At 33.1% G+C, this 24381-nt stretch overlaps 1 protein-coding gene and 1 long non-coding RNA gene across 2 annotated transcripts in view; one reads left to right on the forward strand and one right to left on the reverse strand.

Annotated features, from left to right (window-relative positions):
- Nucleotides 1–3461: 3461 nt before the first annotated feature.
- LOC149805282 (uncharacterized) lies at nt 3462–24012 on the forward strand. The gene is made up of 2 exons (XR_016418481.1): nt 3462–3633; nt 23702–24012. It is a non-coding gene; the product is annotated as an uncharacterized LOC149805282 (long non-coding RNA).
- LOC149805283 (melatonin receptor type 1A-like) overlaps nt 12186–24381 on the reverse strand; it is a 116601-nt gene continuing 104405 nt past the window's right edge. The window contains exon 2 of the mRNA XM_089949156.1: nt 12186–20499. Coding sequence (XP_089805282.1) covers nt 17307–18383 — 1077 coding nt within the window. The 5' untranslated portion in view covers nt 18384–20499 and the 3' untranslated portion in view covers nt 12186–17306. The remainder of the gene's footprint in view (nt 20500–24381) is intronic.

Raw genomic sequence — 24381 nt, forward strand, 5'->3', positions numbered from 1 at the left:
GTGTATGTGTGGGTGGGTGGGTGGGTGTGTTTTGGTACACTTGCGAGAACCTGAGTTTGAATGCACACCAACATCTTGAGGACTGGACTACATTGTGATTACACACCAGTCCTCCAAATGTTTTGTTGGCAAACGGTTGAGAATGATCATACGAGATGAATTACACATTATTGTGAAAGTCCTCACAAAGTCGGTAATGTCTGACAGACACTTACACTCAGTGTGTATATTGTTCACACAATTTGAGACCCTCCTTGGGCTGTAGACTGGTGTGCAAATGCTTAACCAATCAGAAGGCATGTGACTTCTGATTGTTTGTCATCCAATGAGAACATCACTACTGTGCAGTGTCACTGTAAATTTTGTATACCTATAAATATGACTCATAAAATAATTACTAGTATTTTTAGTGATTTTTAAAAAGAAATAATTTTGCAAAATGGTAAACTGGTGATGCCAGCAGAAAGTGCATTATTTTAAGCCCGGTGCGGCTGATATAGTATGGTATTTGTGGCACATGATTTGGTGTGTACATGGATTTTACTGCTTTGAGACTTAATGCCCCTACCTCTTGGAAGATGGCAAGATGTACTGGATCAAACTGGTAAGAAACAAATAGATTCTTTATAAAATTGTTTATTATATTCATCCAAAACAGCTGTTTGTTCTTTCATTAGTTATCATCTGTGACAACTTGCTTGTATCCAGTTCCACCCACAGGGGCTCATATCATTGTTTAAAATTGACCTGTCATACATGTACTATATACATGTACTATATAATAACTAAGTTCTTGATTATTATATTCCCATGTCAGAACAGTTCACATTGATGTCATAAGAGCTGGTAAATGAAGAACCAGTTCTCTCTCTCTCTCTCTCTCTCTCTCCCTCTCTCTCTCCATTTCCTTTTCAACTTGATTGTTGAGAGAGAATATGAACTTTACAGTACAAGAAGAATATTGTGCTTCTTCTTGTTTTTATTTTATTCCAGAAATGACCGAAAAAGAAAAAGAAATTTAAAACAAAAAGTGTGATAGGCAAGGAAAGGAAAATGGAATACCCCTGAGTCAATACCTGATACCCATGAAAAGTAAATGGTTGGTCCATTTCAAACTAGTACAGTTCTCACTCTTGATGAAATAATATATCCCCCAACAGAAAATAAGGCTCTGTACATGACAGACTCATTGATAAACAAACTTGGTTACTATAGTCTAAATCCTGACTTGGTATCTCACAAGCAGGAGTGTTCCAAAATCATGTTCTAATGAACTAGTCAGCTACAAGTAAGACCAAGTGATTCTCAGGACTATGCCGGTTGGAGGTCCTTATCTCACCGCTGCTTTTGTAGCCAGATTGGTCTGAATATTAAGGGACAAAAACATACACTGACACTCTTTTACTTATTTCTGCCCTTCCTATCATTACTCTTCTGACTGCCCTGTCACTTCCATCTTTACTTTTTCTTTGACCATACACCATCCGTTGCCTAATAGCCAAGCCCAAGTGTGACTGTGTCAGCATATTTATAGATAGATAGAGCTCCCCGTTTATTTATACCCTGTCAATAGCAAATCTTTGATGTGATAAAAGTGCACAGAACTTAGTCATTTCATTCATCAAATTTCTAAACTGACTGTGACCAGAGTGGCAATAACACTAGCATCCTCGGCACCTTTCAAGCTTAACGGTCTTTCCATACTATCATGGCAACATATTGCATGCACTATGGGTGAGTCTCTTTCCTCAGACAGCATAACAATGTAGTTCATCCTATGCAGTAACTGCCGGATAATTCCATAAATTAGCATAATGTTGAGAGTTTAGTTTTATATCTCTTTCCACTCATGAATATGAAAACTACACCGCTTGTTAAAACCACGGGAAAGGCAAATTTGTATTTGTCATTTTTTTGTGTGTGCTTGATTTGACATTGTAAATATCAGAAGCAGACAACATAGCATTTTCCTTCTATGTACATACTTGTGTAGTCCTGCATATACCACTTCACTGAAAATGGAATTGTCCAGGAACCAGAAATGACTGACAAGCATGGTCATCTTTTAAACTGAAAACTTCGTTCAAAGTGAAATGCTCAGATGATAACAGTTGTTAGGGCCACCCCAGGCATAATCAGGTTTGAAATTATAAATCAATAAATGAACTGATTAAGTTCTGAGCATCACTGATCTCATTTGTGCCTTTTGCTTTTTAAATTGGAGGGGGGTTATATATAAACAAATGGGGAAGTATATTCAGTCTATAGTTTAACCTTGATTTATGGAACTTCCTGTTGTTATTGAATGGGATGGCCATGTCAGCATGTGATATGTCAGAGCACTTTCACATCAACATGTATATTCCTGCAGAAAATTAATTCTCAAATTTGGAAAATTCTGCATATTGCTATTTATACTTCTACACTTCCACACTAAGCCCTAACAAACGTTATTCGACTTACGACTATCCCATACATATATACAATAGTCAGCAGCATCACCATTGCTTACATCAATGTACAGTGTTGACAACAGCTTTCTTGGGCAAACAAGTCTCTTGAAATATTTGTTTCACTGATGTTCTGTTACAGTGATACAGAGTTATGGACTATTGCATGTTCTATCTCCCTGCTATTATTAGCACATGATTAATAGTTGGCCTAGATTGGAAAACAGAAGACGTCAGTATCCTGTGCCATAAACATATACACGTATTATCCATACACAGAGTTAGATGATATTTGACCATAAATATATAGTTCCCACATACAAATCTTGGTGATGTCATCCATAAATATATGGCTCCCAAACTACCCGAGTTAAGATTTGTCAAACTTCGCACCTTCACACAAGTCTACTACTCCCCGTGCCACAATTGTAATATATGGTCCAGTAGAAAACAATGTTTTAAAGTAACAACAGTAGTACATAAAAAACTCAAATTTACCAGAAAATTGAGACAAAAAACTCACTTTAACATCCCTAAAGGTTTTGTTATATTTATTATAATTTTGATTGTGGACAGATTTTGTCTCGAAAGCAAATATAATAAAATTTAGGGAAAATCATGATGGTATTATAATAAAATTGCTTACTTGTTAGTTAAAAAAAATAGCCTTTCAGATTTAGCTTGTGACCCATTTAAAAAAAGTAAATGAGCAATGTGCATATGCATTCTTCATAACTCATTTATCGAGAAGTGCAGATAATTATAGACAAAAGACAAGGTTACAGGAGAAGATTTTGATTCAATTTTTATCATTCTTACTAGTATCATGATTATCTTCAAAGGAACTATAGTATATATGACAGATTGAGTTAAATATCAAGATTCTGTTAAAGGATTGCTGGAAATTGACTTTTAAAGTAAAATTGCTTTTATCATCAGATTTAAGATCATAGTACTTTCATACATAACAAATATTGTTTTTAAAGGATAAATGCTATTTTTCAGCACAAGATAGGCTATACATGGTGGCCAGTATAACTGGTGGACGAAGTACCCTGGAAAACCTTAGGAAGAACCATCGACCCACAAGAAGCTGCTGGCAGGCTATCTCAAGTACCCACGTTAGCCAAGCCTGAGACTCAAACCCACGCAGACAGAGGTGAGATGGCAGTGATCAGGAATGGTGAGTGCTTTTAGACACAGGCCACTCGGGGCCCCTAAAACAAATATAAAGGACACTGATACAACTATGAAATGTATTATAAAGGTATTTATAGTAACAAAGAACCACCTAAGAAAATCGGTTACAACAGCTCCTCATGGAACTTGAGATTTCATTACAGTATTCTGAACAGTGTTACTGATAGGTGTCCACTGTCTGTCACATTGCCAACATGTGATGTGTTTAGTAGCTGACTGTTTTAGGCAGAGGCTGGTTTGCCTCATCGAAATAGTTGCTAAGGACTTTGATGAGAACTTTACTAATTCAAAACAGGATAGTTAGTGTAATATGACTTTGACTCAAAACAGTGCATCATCAAAATGGGGTAGGATGAAATTGTTATTGTATCTGCTGTTTTTAGACCATGATTCCTTGTGTATAAAGCACATTAATTTAGCTGCAGTATCAAACTTATACAGCATAGTGTTAGGAATGCTTTAAATTACAACCTTTGAGAAGACATAATAAAATGCCCTTGAGATCTTGGAATTAATTGTCAAAAGGCTCTTTAGTTTGGAAATCTGTTTAGAACCCTGCCTTTGTGTGTAAGGAAGGCATACCTTGTCAAAACAGTAGCATGATTGTTTCTATCTTGAGATTCCTTATCAATGCTTTCTACAGAATCAAATGAATACATCTAGTGCATAGTTTTTATTACATATGCAGTATTTAATGTGTTTTTTTTTATTAGCTTTATTTGAATCTTAAAAGGTGTTTATGAATTAAGTAGTTGTCCCATTGAAGGTCCCTTTAAGTGGTCAGTAAAGAATTGAATTTTAAAAGCACTGGCTGCATTACTGTTTCCAAAATTAGAAATTAATGCTTGAATGATGGACTACTATAGCACTGAGGTTGCTAACTGAGCAACATAACACTGTTACCCTAGTTTTACTGTGTAAGCTTTCGCCCCTGATAAGTATAGTGGGATTAGGGCTGGTAATTGTCTTAGTTCCTGAACAAACCATGCCAGTGGCCTAGTAGTTGCAGTGCCTCAGATGAGGGAGACTGTGGGTTTGAACCCCAGGCGGGTCATACGAAAGACTTATAAAAATGGTATTAGCAGCTGCCTTGCTTAGCACTCAGCATTAAGAGGTTAGTGCTAGAACTGGTTGGCCAGGTGTCAGGATAATGTGACTGCAGGGTCGGTCTTAGTCTGATGGGACCGATTTTAAGTTCAACATCATATAAAACTTGTTTTAAAGATTATTTTTAAATACCTTGTTCACAAGGGGTCGCATAAATCCAGGGGGCCCCACCAAAATGATCCGAATTGGGCCCCACATTTGCTAAGGCCAGTGCTGTGTGACTGAGTGGGACAAGATGCTACATGTCTGTAGCATAATGCCTGTTGCTAGACATCACTGTAAACTTTGTCACTGCTGACATCATTGTGATATGACTGAAAATATGTTAAAGCTACATTAAAAGTTCAAATCACACACACATTTCCTAAATAATATCTGCTGCATACATGTTCCGTTGTCTAATTGCTTTGTCATACTGAAATTACCATTATGCCATTTTACTTCTGGAAGTATATCCAGATAGAATCAAGTAGTTTAGTTTTTTTTTTTTTTTTGGACCACCAAGAGTTATTAACCACTTTGTTAAAAGAAACTATACACTTAGTTCACACATATTAGGCATATCTCTGCTTCCATAGCTCTTCAATCTACTGAAATGATGGTCAGCACATTTTGAAGAAAAAAATACCTGATTTTATCTGTATATACTTCTGTAAGGAGAAAGGCAGAAAGGCATCAGAGTAAATTTTGTATGATTAGCACAGTTAGAATCAAATCTGAGCAGTTTTATCAATATGGACTGTATGAGAGAGATTCTTGAAAACTTGTCCTGACTGCTGATAGGTTATGCTATAGATCAGTGATTGTTCAGGCAGTACATGGACCCTCCACCAGTATGTATCAGGGGTGATGCCCTGCATGGTATGACTGACTGGTAGCAGCTTCTTATAATGCTTCTAACGTCTGTTGCATAGTAAAAACATGAATGGGTTGTTGATGCAGCCAAATACTGATTATCCTGACTCCTTGGAAGATATCAACATTGGGCTTGATAAATGGTCTTATAAATAATGAAATGATGTAAAGCACAAAGTTTAGGTATAAATGACATTCAGCTTGAATACATTTTCAATCCAGTTAATTGGTTTAAATATAATCAATTTGATTTTAATGACCTCATTTTACATATTGATAATTGTTTCTTCCCATTGCAAACCAATATTTCTCATTATTATTAAAAATAGCTGGAAGGATGATGTTGTCACTGTGCTATCCAAAGTCTGTCTGATTATTCTGCAGTCTTGTTTTATCCATTCATATGTCCTTTTGCTGACATTTAACCCAGATATGTATCATAAAGAGACAGAGTGTCATGCACAGCGAAACATTTTCTGTCTGATGTGTTTTACATATCTGATATGTAGTTTTTTTAGCTTCTTGAAATATGATGATGAAACTACATGCAAATATTCATTGTACATGAGGGTGTTGCTGAGTCTGTAGTAGCTTGTAGATTGTTCACATCCCAACAGTCTTTTGTTGAATCACAGTAGTATAATTCCAGGTTTGAATTCACTATGCAATCCAGTGACTGTCTCTATCCAAGAATTTTATCAGGGCACTTTTGTATTTCCAGAGAAAATAATCACTTGAATTCAATAATTTGAAGAAAAAGATTCCAGCCTGGAATAAAATACTGAACACAACTAATAACTCAACTTGAAAGTGCTAGAGCTTAAAGCATGATTGAAAAATCCTCTCAATTACAAAATTACATAGTACTCTACTTGACCTCAGGACACTATTAGCATTTTCTAAAACAAAACCTAATTGACAATAACCTTCTAGAATGATTTGGATGCTTACAAAATAAAAATGATAGTTATTATTAGAAAGCAGAACTTGGACTATGTGAATTAAACATAAGGAATTTCAAAAGCTAGACACAGACCCAAACAAACATACCTACTTCTTCTGTTAACAATGATCTTGATATTAAGCCTATACACACAGAGAATATTTAGCTATGTATTATTTGTTTACAAAATAAAATTTAAAAAATATCAGTTCAGGTCAAGCAGAAGATGAACTCAGTTTTGGACAAGGTCAAGTCCAACATACAGTGTTACATTACAATAGCATGTAATGAAATACAAAATTTTAAAAAAATCCTAACAAGCACTGCAAATTAAATTTACATAACAGCAGAATTTTGTGAAGATTATATATTAAACTTCTTGCCCCTGGAGTTTAGCACTTGAAATAAATTGATGTGCAATGCTTTAGTAAAACCCAGATGTGATCAGAAAAACCACTAAAGCTGTGAATTCCTTTCTTGATGGTTACCACAAACAACTAACTGATAATCTGTATTGGAAGACGAGCTCATGTATTAAGGATATCCACTTAGTAATATCTATAAGTTGAAATTACATGATTATAACATGTCATTTAAATGTATCATACTAGATTGCTTGGATCTTCTGTTGTATCAAAATAAGTATATTTCAGAACATTATAGCACCATCAGAAATATATTTTTTTACAAACTACAAGCCTTTCACATGAAAATAAAGAAATCACTGTTAATCCTAACATCTGTACTTTCAAGATTGTTTAACAAAAATTGGTGATAACTATATCCCACAATATTAAACTGAGTTCATCTTATGTCAAAACTAATTGTTCAAATATATATAAATCATATTTAGTTAATGGCACATTATTCCATTTTTGATTTGATAAGTTGCTAGAGATGTTCACAATTAAACTTGTTTACTTTCTTTTACTGGCAAGAACTCAAAAACATTATGGCTGTGATTCTGAGGTTAAAACATTTACATTTACTATGCTTGAAGATCATCTGGTAGCTGTTGCTGTTAAAACAAATTAATAGTATGTTACAATAATATATTTGTCAGTGTGAACTCAAGACCCTAATGTTAATGTTTCCTATTGTCAGTATTGGTTTCTTTACATTGTTTAGAGTTGTTCCATTTAAACATACATGGTACCTGGGTAAAGCAGTGTTATAAAACTATATGCCATGGTACTTTGATTTCACAGAGTTCATATTAAAATGATAAGAAAATTCTAAATTGTATCTTTGGGCATGTAACCACTGAGATTTTTTTGTCAGATACAGACAATGTACCTGATAATAAAAGACTCTGAGAAGCTCCTGTGTCCCTTAATATTTTAATCGGGATAGGTTTGGTAGAATTGCCCACAGGTGATATAGAACCTTTCAACATAAATTGCTTATAATTCTCAATAATAAAATCAGACTGATTTGTTTGATCCAACAAATTTATTACTTTCAGTACAGGACTGTGACCATGGCCTCTTAAAATAGTAGGAACTCAAAAAGAAAACAATCAACTTATAAAATTGCAATGGTGATTTTAAATAGCAACAAAAGGCACATACTGCATTTTGTAGAGGATACACTTGGTAGGGATGCAAGTAGTTCATTCATTTGGTCAATACACAGTTGCCTAAAGTCAATCTTAAACTCCATTCAAAGTGCAAACACATGTATTTGCATGTGATATAAATAAAATATATATACACTATGTATGCTGTATCAATTATAAACCACTTGTATACATTTTTCTTTAAAAGCATGTTCGACAAGCCTGTTTTTCTTTTAATGAAAAATGTATACATCTCATGGTACGTGGACTTCAAGCCCTAACACAACCATGGAAAGATTGAGGCTGCATCATATGCCGAGATTCCCAACCCCAAACAATTGGCTTCTCAAAGATTATTTTGATGCATGTCACCTATTTTATAGTAATTAGGTAATACTTGTACATGTTAATAATGTAACTCGTGTGAGATTTTTTTTATAGACATGCTTAATAAAGCACATATCCATAATTATTATAGTCATTTCTATTTCTTTAAATGCCTAATCAATCAACCTAAACACTAGCAACCCAATCGGTATTTATCATCTCTTGTATGATTGTTTACGTGAAAGTTACAGAAGGCTGATATCTCTTTTTTGCTTGTAAAAAAAGTAAATGAATTAAAATAAGTGTACATAACTCCTTCTCAAAAGTGAGCTCATCAGAGAGAGTTTAAATGCATGTCACTGACTTCATGGTGACTAGATGATTATTGTTAAGCAAATGGATAAGTCAGTGTTCTCAAATCATTTTGTTTTAAGAACAAAATATTATTCCATGAAGTCTAGTTTCATTACTGTACATGTTGATCTGGTAGCATATCTAGGCATAATAAGGTGAATTTAATAATGGTACCAAAAGCAAATCAGATGAACCCTTTAGAAAAAAAGTATTTAATGTTTCAGTTCAATGTAGTTTCCCTACCCCCCTTTCTATTTATACTCTCTTAATTCTAAATTATTCAAAACCATTATATATTTGTCTATGTATATACACATGCATATATATATATATATATATATATATATATATATATATATATATATATATATATATATATATACATGCATTCTAACCCTTCCTTTCCTTCTCGCGTACATATTTATCTTCATTTATTATTTACACACATCTTTTTGATAACTTTAAGTATGGGCATATGATTTTAAGGCATAAACAAAATAAAAATTAACTGTAAAACAAATGGAATGCAATTTCCTTAACTTCTCATTTTATTCTGCCTAATATTTAAACTTTAGTTGTGATATATTGTCATATAATGAGTCAAATGCAGATTTCCCAAAGGCAACTTCAGTTCAGTGCTTTGGTGTCAACCTACATTTTTTGAAATCACATTTCTTTTTTAATAGATGAATTGGCAATTTAGATATGTTATATATTCTTACGTTTTTATTTTGCACTATCTAGACTTGATGCATATTTTTGCTGTAATGCTATTTCACATTTACCAACTGGATGGTAATTTTTGATTGTGTCAATAAAAGAGGTTACAAAGTTGCAAAACAGTGCCTGAGGTTTTGTTTTGGGCAAAATAACAAACTTATATTTTAATAAGATTTGAACATTTAAGCTCGTGTATCGATCTGTCTAGAGTTTTAATTGCAGATAAATTAGTTCCTAACTTTTAAATAAATATCTTCTCATGTTTTTGCAGGACAGGCACAATAAAAAAAATATTCAGGTTCTCAGGTTGATGTCAGTCTTTGATAGTGTATAATTAGTCCTCACAATGATGGTAAAGACACAGGCATTGGCACATGATCGAGACAAGTGGAGGGAACTGGTCAGATGTTCAGCAGCACAGTGCCTCAACGACCACACTAGGTCATGAGACTGATGATGAGAAAGATTTATCAAAATTGATTAGATGTTTTATACAGTCTGCAGGCTTAAGCACCACTGTAACTAAATATTGGAATGCACATCCATATTCAGATTAACAAATTGAATGCCTGGTACATGATTTTCAGTAAGAACAATAATAAGAACCATAACACAGATGAGAACACTTAATGTCATTACACCGGTTCGCCTTGTCCAAATGGCTATTTTTAGAAACTGATATCATTGCATGTGATGTTTCACAGAAGTAAAAAGTACAAGCGCCATTTGACAAAAAGTAGGAAATGGGCTTATTTGCAGACCTAGATATCTTTTGTAAATGCCTGCTAACATTTTGTAAACTGGATATCAGTCAGATCCCATTGCATAATGTGCTGGCAGATCTGGATATATGCAGTTTGTTAGGAGTAATCAGTAGAACCCTGCAGAGACCCTGATGTTACTGGTGCAGTATACAAAGGCTTGTCAAACTCAACTTTTAAGCAAGTACATGTGGCAAATTGGAGGTCAGTTTATCATCATTAAATGGGGCCCTGAGTGGCCAAGTGGTCTAAAGCGCTAACCATTACTGATCACTGCCATCTCACCTCTGTCTGCATGGGTTGGATTCTTGGGCTCAACCAATGTGGGTATGTGAGAATGTTTGCTGGACCATAGCTTGGTGGTTCTTTCCAGAGCTTTCCCAGGTTCCTCCTCCACCATTAATACTGGCTGCCATGTATAGCCTATCTTGTGCTGAAAAATGGCATTAAACCCTATAACAACAACAACAACAACATCACCATTAAACAAGGCACAATTCACAAGTTCAAACAAACATCTGTTTATTGTTGTTGTGAAGACAGATGTGGATCTGTGCATTTAGTAATTGTGTGTATGTTTTACATGAAGTGGGTGATCTGTGCATTTAGTAATTGTGTGTATGTTTTACATGAAATGGGTGATCTGTGCAATTAGTAATTGTATGTTTTACAAGAAATGGGTGATCTGTGCATTTAGTAATTGTGTGTATGGTTTACATGAAATGGGCAATCTGTGCATTTAGTAATTGTGTGTATGTTTTACATGAAATGGGTGATCTGTGCATAGAGTAACTGTGTGTATGTTTTACATGAAATGGGTGATCTGTGCATAGAGTAACTGTGTGTATGTTTTACATGAAATGGGTGATCTGTGCATAGAGTAACTGTGTGTATGTTTTACATGAAATGGGTGAATAATATTCTATCACTGGTATAAATGAGTATCCAATGAAGATATTGAGTGAAGAAAAATTACTTATCGTACAACTCCGGCGATCAAACAAACAATTTTTTAAAAATGTTCCTTTCTTAACAGACTTCCTGCATAAGTGAATTTAACTTTATTCTGCAGAATTTTACTTTAGCAGATTTTATTTACACAAAATCAGACTTTTTCTTGAAAATCAATACCATGTTTAATAATAATAATAATAATAATAATAGACAACTTAATTAAACAGCCCTACAGTTGTTTTCAAGGACATACAAATGTTTTCATGAAGTACCTGTACTTTTTTTAATAGAAATTGAAATTTTCTCCTTGTTTTATTTTCTTTTAACTACATAAATAGGCATAAAAGTAATACTGCTGTAGTAAAGGGATGCTACTCCATCTGGTAAGCATATGTGTTGTTTCATTTGATCCACCCATTTTTATAACATTTATTTTGTTTATTATTTAAGGAAAATATGTGAATAACAAAAATCTTTAATTAAAATTTATATATTTTATTATATTTAATGTTATATATTGCCTTAGATAAATTCAACATGTTTTGATAAAAAAAATCAAGGAGATTATCAAGAAAAATTCATGGACCTTTAAAGGATAAAACAACTTTTTTCTTTCTTCTAAATTTTTGATTTCCATTGCAGCCCACAAATTCAAGGCTTTTCAGAGTTGTAAGAACTGTTTTCTTAATACTGATAATTATAATCTCTATTCAGCTATATTCTATTGAAAGTTTGGCACCATAAAGAGTTTAATATGATAGAAATACCAGCTACTACCATTGATATTTAAGTAGATTGTACAGTAATAAAGAGAAATATTTTGCACCAGCCCTTCCTCATATAAATCTTGAGAATATTATAAACAATTTTGAAGACACAAATATCACCATAAAATAAACAATTTTGAAGACACAAATATCACCATAAAATTTAATAATATAGAAAGACAAACACACTTGCTTAGACAAAATTTATTCATCAGAAGTTCTTCGATTCTTTGATTTTCTGCTAAGTTTTAAATATGAATATTTTTTTAGAATGTACAACGGGTAACCTTTAATCATTAGAATGAAATTTTTGTGCTGAATGTCGAAACTGTTCTCAGTATCCAGAAAAAATATTTATTAATTGGATTTTTTGTGTGAATGGGTGGCACTAGCCTTGCTGAATTCAATGGCTACCCACAATACAACCAAATTTAGGTCCTGCAGTTTATTTTCAAAGCAGTAGATGATATCAGCTTTCCTCTATGCAGACTTACAATGTCAGGTTACTGTGACGTACTAAACTCCAGAGGGACAGATTAAATAGTGATCAGCAAGGTAATCATTCCTCATGGTTTGCACTAAAATATAAAAAGGTTTCTTGCTGGGCATCAAGCCCACTTTCAATAATTTGATAGATATACGAGACTTCATTTGTCACAAAATGTTCACGTTTATTGTCATCATAACACTACAGCATGAAAATATGATGTTGAACTATGATATATATGTACTAGGTAACAATGTCACATACAACAATATCAATATCATTGAGAATTATAATGAGACACAACATATGAATCATAATTATCCTTAGAAATGACTTCTATGAAACTAATGACTGACATAAAATTCTATACAAGGTTGTATAATAATAATATAACATGACACAAAATTGTTACATATTTTTAAATCTTTCATAAATTTCATATTTAGTGATGACCACTTGTAATATTTTGTAGCAAAATTTACATTTTTACATAGCTAAGAGTCCAAGAATTCAAAATCACTAGAAATATGTCTAGTCTGGAGTGCATTTATTTGTGCTACTCCTAGTTGAATACCTGTCCTCAAGTCAAGGCCATTACACAAAAATGTTGGGGAAGTAATTTTCACTAATGGACCAGAAAATATTAAAAGCTGAATGAGTATTTAAAAATTTATCAAATTTACACATTATGATCAAAGTCTTCTCTTATTAAGCACACAGACAAAAGAAATTGGTATGTTATTAGTATGATACATTTACTGAGATCATCTCTGTTTTCCACAATATAAAGCTTGCATTGTCAGTTTATGGCAGGTTGTACATTACCGAAGATTTCCAAAGGTCTTGTATACTTTTTGTTGATTTTAATATTTTATCTTTCTCAGGACTGTTACTTAAAATTGTATAAGACTTTTCTTTTCATTAGTGAATAATGTCCCTCCAATTTATGTTTAATTTCTCTCTAAGTCCTCACCGCTCCAGTGGCCTAGAGGTTAGAGTGTCCACCTTGGATATGGGAGGTTGTGGGTTTGAACCCTGGCCAAGTCATATCAAAGAATTATAAAAATAGTACTAACAGCTATCTCACTTGGCACTCAGTATTAAGAAGTTAGTGTTAGGACTGGTTGGCCTGGTGTTAGGGTAATGTGACTGGGTTGGGACATGATGCTACATGGTCTATGATGGAGAATGACCATACTGTTGTTAAAAAGAAACAATGTCTTTTTTCTGTCATAGTCACCTTGAATTTTGATCTTTTGACCCCAAAATCATAGATTTTTTTCTTCTTTATTACAAATGATAGCCATCCACAAACGTTTGTCTGTGTGTGTATTCACATAATAATTTATTACACATTTACAAAAACTATTATACTTCTGTCAGTCAGTGATCTTGACCGTTGAACCCCAACATCCCCAGTCCAAGCATGTAATGTGCAACTGTTGCTATTGTGTGGAAAACATTTTTCTTCTTTCATTAATAGTGACCCAACTATTGACCCCAAACATTTACAGTACATGTTTTTTCTATGTTCAGAGTGAAATCCATCCACAAACATGGGTAAGTGCTGATAGTAGAGAACTTGAGTTATTGTGCTGAAATGAAAGTGGTAACTAATGGATAGATCTCATAGCATAATATAGCACATTATGGTTAGGTTCTTCCTTCCAGAAAATTTAATACAATATAAATGAACTTGTCAAAGTATTACACTACCAGATTTATTCAATATGTCTTGCAGAAAATTACCCACAGTGACTTTCAAAACAGGACAATCTGTACAGGAATGTTTGCATCTGCCATTGTCTACAAAAATATTCTTCTATCTGATATTGACTTACTATGTGCCAAAATTAAATGAGTTTTCATCTTGTAAGGTTTGTAGTTATTATTTTTAACACTGAGGTATGTTTTCAGAAAATGGAAGGGTATACATAATTAGACCATGATGAAATGAACTTTCATTCTTATCACTTACATGGAGTCTTTCAATAGTGAATGTATGGAACCATATGTTGTAACAAGCCAAATTATTGTACAATACTGAATCAGGATACCATATATGCTCACTTATATGTCAAACTGCAAACAATAAAGATTCTGATCTGCCATAACATGATGCACCTGCAGACCAGGGTATATGTTGTTTGTTTTACTGTACTCCTAGAAACTACACAGACCCAGATCTGCCAGCCCATTATGTGATGGCAGATCTTGGTTTGTGTAGTTTGCAGTTTGACTTGGCTTATAAGTGAATATATATGGTATGGTATATTAGTGCTGTGTTAAAGATGCATTCCCTGATAATACAAAAGAGGTAAATTGAAATAAAGACATAATCTGATGTTCTGGTAAAAAAGATCTGCTGTATTTGATCAAATCAATGTACAATTTGGGCTGTTCCAGAATTAGACCAATGAATTAGACCAACATATATTAGACCAAAGTGTATTCAAGGATTACATTAAATCAATGTACATTTTGGGCTGTTCCAGAAATAGACCAAAGTGTATTCAAGGATAACATCAAATCAATGTACATTTTGGGCTGTTCCAGAAATAGACCAAAGTGTATTCAAGGATAACATCAAATCAATGTACATTTTGGGCTGTTCCAGAAATAGACCAAAGTGTATTCAAGGATAACATCAAATCAATGTATATTTTGGGCTGTTCCAGAATTAGACCAAAGTGTATTCAAGGATAACATCAAATCAATGTACAATTTGGGCTGTTCCAGAATTAGACCAACGTGTATTAGACCAGAGTGTATTCAAGGATTACATCAAATCAATGTACATTTTGGGTTGTTCCAGAATTAGACCAAAGTGTATTCAAGGATAACATTTATCAACGTACATTTTGGGCTGTTCCAGAATTAAACTAAAGTATATTCAAGAATTACATCAAATCAATGTACATTTTGGGCTGTTCCAGAATTAGACCAAAGTGTATTCAAGGATTACATCAAATCAATGTACATTTTGGGTTGTTCCAGAATTAGACCGAAGTGTATTCAAGGATTGCATCATATCAATGTACATTTTGGGTTGTTCCAGAATTAGACCAAAGTGTATTCAAGGATTACATCAAATCAATGTACATTTTGGGCTGATCCAGAATTAGACCAAAGTGTATTCAAGGATTACATCAAATCAATGTACATTTTAGGGTTAATCCAGAATTAGACCAAAGTGTATTCAAGGATTACATCAAATCAATGTACATTTTAGGGTTAATCCAGAATTAGACCAGAGTATATTCAAGGATTATTACTTTTACTTGTCTCCAGCAGCCACTGAAAACATTATCATATATATACATAAAAAATTCAGACCAAAGTGATCCAAGCCATTTTCCTAAATAAAGATGTTTTTTTGCAATCTTCTGTCATTTCATCAGAATTTTTAACAAACATAATTTTAAACACCAGAAAAAAATTCAGACCAAAGTGATTTTAGCCATTTTCCTAAAAAAGATGTTTTTTGCAATATTCTGTCATTTCATCAGAATTTTAAACAAACCTTAATTTAAACACCAGAATTTGAACTTTGACTTGAAAATATTTAACTATGCTGACATATTGTGAAACCATGTACCTATCTACCACACCACCTACCTACTTATACCTATCTACCACACCACCTACCTACTTATACCTATCTACCACACCACCTACCTACTTATACCTATCTACCACACCACCTACCTACTTATACCTATCTACCACACCACCTACCTACTTATACCTATCTACCACACCAACTACCTACTTATACCTATCTACCACACCACCTACCTACTAAAATTGATAGGGTATTGAAGGCCAAAAAAATAAACAAGAACACTTTTGTTTATTATAGTAAAGTAGATGTACTATAAGTCAATAAAATATAGATTCATGTTTATGTATTATTTGTTTTTTAAATTCTTTGCTCTTAAAATGTGCTATACAAGCTATTATCATTGTTCACTCCATGAAGTCATGCATGAAATTCACAGGTTTTGAGTAACCTAGAGTAGCAAACAGCAGTACATAGTTTATGCATCAATAATTACCATAATTAGCCACTACATGAGGTCTTACATAAATAAAATCTTGCAGACATTCTTCTATCCAATAAATAGTTAACTACTTTGGGTAATATAGCAAACTATACAATATATACATGTAGTCATTAACATGGAAAGTTTATCACTGAATAAGATATTTATTCCTACTTCCAACTACACTGGTCAGGAAGGGCCTTGTTTGTAGGCTAAGATGTACAGTGGATCTAATCTCATAATGAACTCACAGATCAGGGTCTATTTGTTTGCTTTAAATCAAAGGCAAAACAAACAGCATGAATCTGAATGAAGTGACATATTATGCAACCAAAGATCTGCCTTTGCACTTTTTATGTCAGCACATTTTATACATAGTTATATATGGTATTATAATATAGAAGCCTGGGTAAATTACCACATTTACGAAAACAAATTCTTATCTACTCAGAGGTATTCACTTTTCATTAACTTTTGCAGGTGTTGAAAAATAAACCTAGACAGTAACAAAGAATGTTAGTATATAGTATGCATATTTGAAGGGGTTTGACAATATTGGCAGAAAATACAAAGTGCCAAAATTAAAGCTTTCATTGGGTAGGTGTCATAATAAAATCCAAGCCAATATGTCCATCTGATAAATTGCCAAACTTCTGGTACAAGTGCTATTGTATTTCTATTCTTACAACCCACATTTGTCTGCCTAATTTGTTGTATGTACAATGTCAGACAGTTAAAATATTCAGGATGATATACATTGAGAATTTTGGCACTCTTCTATAAGGAGGTTTGATCAATCTTGTCATTTACCAAAGTTAATGGAATGGCTGCTGTATCAATATCAATAGATACTCGTGTGTGATTGGTCATTGTCTCTTTGTTATGAAACGTCGGAGATTCCTCTTTTCTCCTGATGTGTAATGCATCAAAACAGGCTTTTCTAATCTGTCTGTCCATCACTCCATACACGATGGGATTTCCACAATTTGCAACGGCAAAGAAAACTGTGATTGCAACATAAAAGTCTGCATCAAGCAGAAGCTTCTTGTCAATTGCTCTCACTATTCCATATGGAATATATCCAATCATAATTAGCAAGAATACCATTCCAAACATTTTTGTGATTTGGATTTCTCGCTGAAGCCATTCCTTTTGACGAGCTGCACGAATAGCTTGGGATGAATTATGCACTTTAAAGAAAATGGCAATATAACAAATGATTAATATCACTGATGGAAGCACCATCAAAAAGATGCTAACTAGCAATGTAAATGGTCCGTAATCCTTTTTTACGATGCAACGTAAAAGTTTAGGTTCATAATAAGCCATGTAACCCAATGATGGTTGAATCAGGAACAGCAGTGGAACCACACGTGCGAAGACAAGCACAAAAATAGTATAGGCTTTTTTTGATATCTTTTTGTAAAAGTTGTTGAATACAACTACAATAAGACGATGAATTGCAATTAAACCAGTATGCCACAAAGACGAACCCATTAAAATGACAGTAAAATGTGTTCCAAGCTCACATCCAAGCAGCCCTGTTGGCCATTTTCCCATCATATAGGAAGTAAGAACCAGGCTATTATTCAGACCAAGGTTCAGAGTGTCATTTATGCAAAGACTTATCATAAAAATGTGAATGATGTTTGTTAAATTTCTTTTGCTCAGAATTACAATCATGACTAGCACATTTCCAAAAATTCCCCAAACCAATGCAATCCACATGATTGTTGAGCCAAGGTACAAGGCTGTTGTGGAAGGATGTTCTTTTTTCAGATTTTCATCTGTATCATTCAGATCAACAGCCATTGTGATGTTGTCAAAGTATTTTTCATTTGATATGTTATCCATACTTGTTGGGACAATGCTATATCATGACATTAGACAAAAAATGTTTGTGTGAGTAACTAGCTGTCTGAAGATTACACCTAAAGTTGATGTATAATACATTTAGTCTGATACCAGCTCTAAATAAAAGTACAGTGTCAGCAAGTGTGTGATTCATATAGCAATAGAGACACAATTAAGGCACTGCAAATATGATTTAAGTATGCACGATGGAGTATTCAGTTTGAATCCTTGTCGCAAATTCAGATCCATTCAATCACAATTCAAAGAAAATATTATAAAACTGTTCTGTAGCATAAATATGACTCTTGCTCTTGTCTGAAATCTGGTGTTACCATTTTGACACAACAGTTTATTTGTCTATATTTTTGACATCAATCAACTTCTTACATGAATGAATAATCAAATAATTAAAGGGCTGAAACAGACTTATTTGGAAACTAAAATTGGTCATGTGACACAATACACTTTTTGGGGTTTTAGATGTTTTGTCCAGAGACAACAGCTAATATTTCTCTTGGTTCAGTTGAATCCACTCATCAAGAAATGCACTGAAATGTACACTCACAAGAAATGCACTGAAATGTACACTCATCAAAAAATGCACTGAAATGTACACTTAAAAGAATTGCGCTGAAATGTACACTTCAAAGAAATGCATTAAAATGTAACCATAGTGGATTATGACACTAAAACTACACAGTATCACACACTAAAATACTTTGGTTTCTTCTTCTAGGAATATTATCTAACATTCCTTTGCATGTACTTAGAAGTTGCTGGAAAAGTGATGGACTACAATCTTTGACCAATTGATTTAATTCCTGGAAATATGCCAAGATGGGCTGTACTCAAGCACACAGCACATTAAGTATTTTCTTGTTTTTTAAAATTCCATTTTGAATTGTCAAATCCATGAAAGTAGTGGGGATTGAACTGCTGAATTTTTTCTTGCATGCAGAAGTCTCTATGTGAAAAACTTGAAAACTGATGCCAAATGAAAATGATCAATAAGTGTAATTAATGATTGTTCAAAATTACAATACAGAACAATTATACTCAAATATTTTTTTCCTCTCCAAGTCTTCTTTGTTGATGGACAAAACTCTGCAAAAGTTCCTTGGTTTTAATGTTCTGCCACAACCACAAAGAACATTTTAATAAAATAAATTTACTTGCCTCTAATAATTCTCACCCTACAGCATTTTCAAATGACATACAGTATGTAGTACAATAACCTTTGATTAAAAAAATGGTTCATGTAGAGAGAAGTCAATAATTCCTGTGTGCTTACTCAAGCATTAGGTACTGTTCTTCTGAGAGCATGTGATCATGACCAGTTTTAAAAGTCCAATTACTATATTAACTAGTCTAAACACAATGGCTAATCAAACTCCAATTTCAAATGCCTATTACAATATTCACTGAATGCACTGAGAAGTTTCCTTTCATGTTAAGCACTGTTCAATCATCTAAAATTAGGATTAAATTAAACCAGCGTCTGATTGGGTTTGACAGATTAAAACTAGTTCACTGGGAAGAGTAGTATATATACTTGGTCAGTTGTCAATTGCATATCAAGATAAACAACAAATAATTAAAATGTATGTCACTGGTATGTCTGAATCCAAGAACAATTTAAACCCAACACTGAAAAGTGAATGACAACTGTTTTATTTAATCTAGATGTAAATTAAAATAGATTAATTTGAATGAATAAACACTTGTTACACAGGAGGGAGGGAAAGCTGGTGGCCACAACACCTGCTTCTGTCAATGTTATATTTGTATTATTTTCAAATATTATTAGCTCTGTTCTCCCTCTTTTTGAATGTAGTGAATCTCTTTGTCATTTTGGTCAGTCAGACACATTCAAGAATAATCCAAATTTGTCATTGAAGTATATAAATTCCTGACATTAAATATCCCTTTAATCTAATTTTATATCAGCACTTTCCAAGTTAGCTCCAGAATACAATTCCACACTATCCAAGGAAAATCTGTTTATTACTCTAGCTCACAAATTGTAATCCTCGGTGTTAAGTGGAAAATCCTTGTAGTCAATAATGGCTTTCTGCTTGGTCAATCGATCCATCTTTGTAGCTTGTTTAACTGGGATCTGTAAAGAATAATGACAATGGTGATAACATGTCCAAAAATGTCAGAACTAAGATGTTGAACAATATTCTGGTCAGCAAGTAAAATTGTGAGCAATTTTATAAATATGGAATCAGACCTGGACTTGCATCATTTTTGCAAAATTTATCACATCAAAAAATGATCACTATGAAGTGACTTGCTTCTAATAATGCTAACTCAAATAAAATGAAATGGCTGAAAATTTACAGATGCTAAAAAGTCAGACTTAAAAACTTAATTAATATTTGTTGGTATAGGCAATTTCTAATAAACATTCTGACAATATTACAGTATAAACATTGCATTTCTTTGCATTAGATTCAACTCCAGTCTTGAAATGATTGTATTTAGTCATATAATGTACAGTCATCTGCAAGCAGCCATAACCCATCTCTTCTAACACATCATGTGTTGTTAGATTAAAATCTCGGTCATGCTTTCTGTTTACCCAACTACTGTATTTTTCTGATGATAAGAACAGATTACCAGCCTAAAAAATGCTTTTATTAAAAGAGGGTGTGGGCTTAATTATATTTGCCAAAACTTTAAAAAAATGGAGAGTGGGCTTATCATCAAGTATGGAGTTTATCATCAAGTCTGGGGCTTATCATCATGTAGTGCACTTGTCATCAAGCATGAGTTTATCACAAAGCATGGGTTTATCATGAAGTATGGGTTTATCATCAATCATGAAATTATCATCAAGCATGGGTTTATCACCAAGAAGTAAACTTATCATCAAGCCTGGGCTTATCATGAAGCATGTGTTTATCATCAAGCTTGGGCTTATCATGAAGTTTGGGTTTATCATCAATCATGAAATTATCATGAAGCCTGGGCTTATCATGAAGCATGAGATTATCATCAAACCTGGGCTTATCATGAAGCATGAGATTATCATCAAACCTGGGCTTATCATGAAGCATGAGATTATCATCAAGCATGTGCTTATCATGAAGAATGGATTTATCATCAAACAGTGGATTTATCATTATATATGGACTTGTACCAAATGTACTGTTATGCATATTTAATTTGTATTGTGTAAATGACCTTTGTCCATAATTGAGGGTAGGCATTGGGCCTGTCTGAGTAATGTCTTGTTATTTTGCAAACAACTTTTTACGTAGCTAATTCTTGTATATGATTTTAGATTATATATTAACATCATCATTATTTGGAGGTAAACATGTTTACTTGGATCTGAATTCAGGACATTGGTATTTCCCTGGGAAAAACATGGTCTACCTGCCCTTTTCTGGGCAGCATGCTAAAATTTAAATAAAAAGTAAAGAAGACCTGATCTTGTTTATAAATTTGATGGAAAATTCCATTAAGATCACAAGGTATTTTCAGAAAATGATTATTGTGACTTAGGTTGATATATATAGAAAGTTGTTTACCTCAGAATTAGTCATTCCATATCTTAACATCAGTCTTAGTGGAATCAGTTTAAGTTGTGCTTCATTTAATATTGGAGATGATTTATTTATCTAACTTAGTCACTAGAATTACAAAGGGTTCAATAATATTTTCATACTAAATCAATATTCTGGGATTATTGTTAATTCATTCAAAGACATTTTGGATTATATCACTGATAAATCAAGATTTTTTGCACATCAGCACTATTCCAGGCACATTCAAAATTGAAATTCAGTTGGATCACTGCTGGCATTCATTTGGATCACTGCTTGAATTTATTTGGATCACTGCTGGAATTCATTTGGAATATGCTATACTTTTGGACTTGTAATAGAACTTTTAAGACTATTTGGGATTTAATTCACAATACTGTAAGTTCTTTTTAAATTATCACTTTTGTATTCTAGGGAAATAAATTCTTTCTTTAATTTTACAAAACTTGTTGGTTTTTCATCTTTTGTGTTACTTATTTTAAGACCAAATAGTTGTAACAGGACTCACTTGTAAGTTATATTCAATTGTAAACTGCACAAACCAAGATCTGCCATTGCATAATGCACCGTTAGATCTTGGTCTATGCCATTTCTTAGGAGCAATTAGTAGGCAAAGTGCAACATAGATCCTCATCTACTGCCACATTATATGACAGAAGATCAGGGTATATATTGTATACAGTAGGATCTGACTTTTACATACACTGAAATTTAATTAACTCTGTCAGTGTACAGATGTTTTTGGAAACTTTACTGCTTATATTTAGATCACTAAATTTCTTTTCTCCATCAGATTTAACAAGGATTGTAAATCCTGCAAAAGTTCTTATATTTAGATCACTAAATTTCTTTTCTCCATCAGATTTAACAAGGATTGTAAATCCTGCAAAAGTTCATTTTTACAGAAATTTGACCCAGATATATATATATATATATATATATATATATATATATATATATATATATATATATATATACACACACCATATTTGCTGGCCTATAAGACGATACTTCTGACCAGAAAAACTTAGCTTCATCTTATATTACAAATAGACTAATATATGCAATGTCATCGAAATCGCTTTATCATATTTTTCATAGGGAAAATTAATTCTCCAAGAGTAACAAAAATAATGTGTAAAAAATATTTAATTTTGGGGAAGAGATCATGTATGAACAAATATAGGATCCCATAGTGAGTATTTTAAACAATTACATGATCATCAGTATTAAAAATTAACATACTGGTAGATCAGATGTAATTGCTCTAAAGCAGCATGCACCAGTAATGTACATGATTGAGATGACAACTCTGCAGATCATTAATGTGCAGTAATCGATGCAGTGCTGTCAATTTTAAACAATAGGGTTACGATATTATAAAATTAAATGCGCACCTATGAATCTCATTTTCATTATTCTTTGGGTCTTTTTTTTCCCTCTTCCATATCAAATTCAACAATTGTTCATAGGTCGTTACATTTAATTCTTTTCATCCTCAAAGAAGATGGCAGTTATTTTATTTGTTGTTTAAAGCTCTAAGGTGCCATTCATTTGACATGTGTCATAGTCCTTTCAAAATGGATGGTAAAACTAAAATTTAGAGCTCATTAAAGGATGATCTTGAATAACACTTACTGATGTTACTTGGACTTGATAAGTGATTTTGGAATGTTGAACTAAAAATGAAATGCTTTTGCCAAAGAGGTAAATACTTGCTTTTTTTCCTGGTATCAAAGTACATGTTGCTGTAATCCATTTCAGTGGATGATACCTGAATCACACCAGAAGCAGAGGAGGATGCTGAATTTTATTCTGAGGACTTTTTGTAGAAGAGGTGGTTCAGAGTAATCCAAACAACAAATATTCTTGTTTTCACCTAATAGTTTATCATTTTGACAGATGAGAGAGGGAACCTAACCATTTGACACCATCCTCCCACAAATGGATTTCTACATGGACGTAAATTAGTAGAACATTTCCAAAGCCATGCAGAAGAGAAGTATAAAGAGTTTCCTCAAACAGATCCCATTCATATGCTCTTATTTTTATCTGATTAAATATTATTAAATGATTTGATGACTTCATTCTTTTCTTTTCATTGTGACAGTAAGATCTCATGCTAATTAATGTTCACCATATATTAACATTTTCATTTTAATATTTGATATTACATACTTTTTGCACATCAAGAACTAGAAAAATGGAGGTATGTGACCATTTCTAGAATAATTTAATCGATGCAATATCAGTTCTGATGCCGCAAGATAGGTCAGCTATGTTTACAAGCTTGTAATTAGTAAACTTGTGCAAGCTTGTAATTGGTAAGCTTATGCGGTTTCAAATCTGAGCTTGCCACAAGTTTACATAACAAGCTCACACAAGTTTGCCAATTGCAGCCTTACCAATAATTACAAGCTTGCAATTGGTAAGTTTGTGGGTTT

This window comes from Sinohyriopsis cumingii, chromosome 2 (assembly GCF_028554795.1).
Source record: "Sinohyriopsis cumingii isolate HCF-2022 chromosome 2, ASM2855479v2, whole genome shotgun sequence".
NCBI lineage: Eukaryota > Metazoa > Mollusca > Bivalvia > Unionida > Unionidae > Sinohyriopsis > Sinohyriopsis cumingii.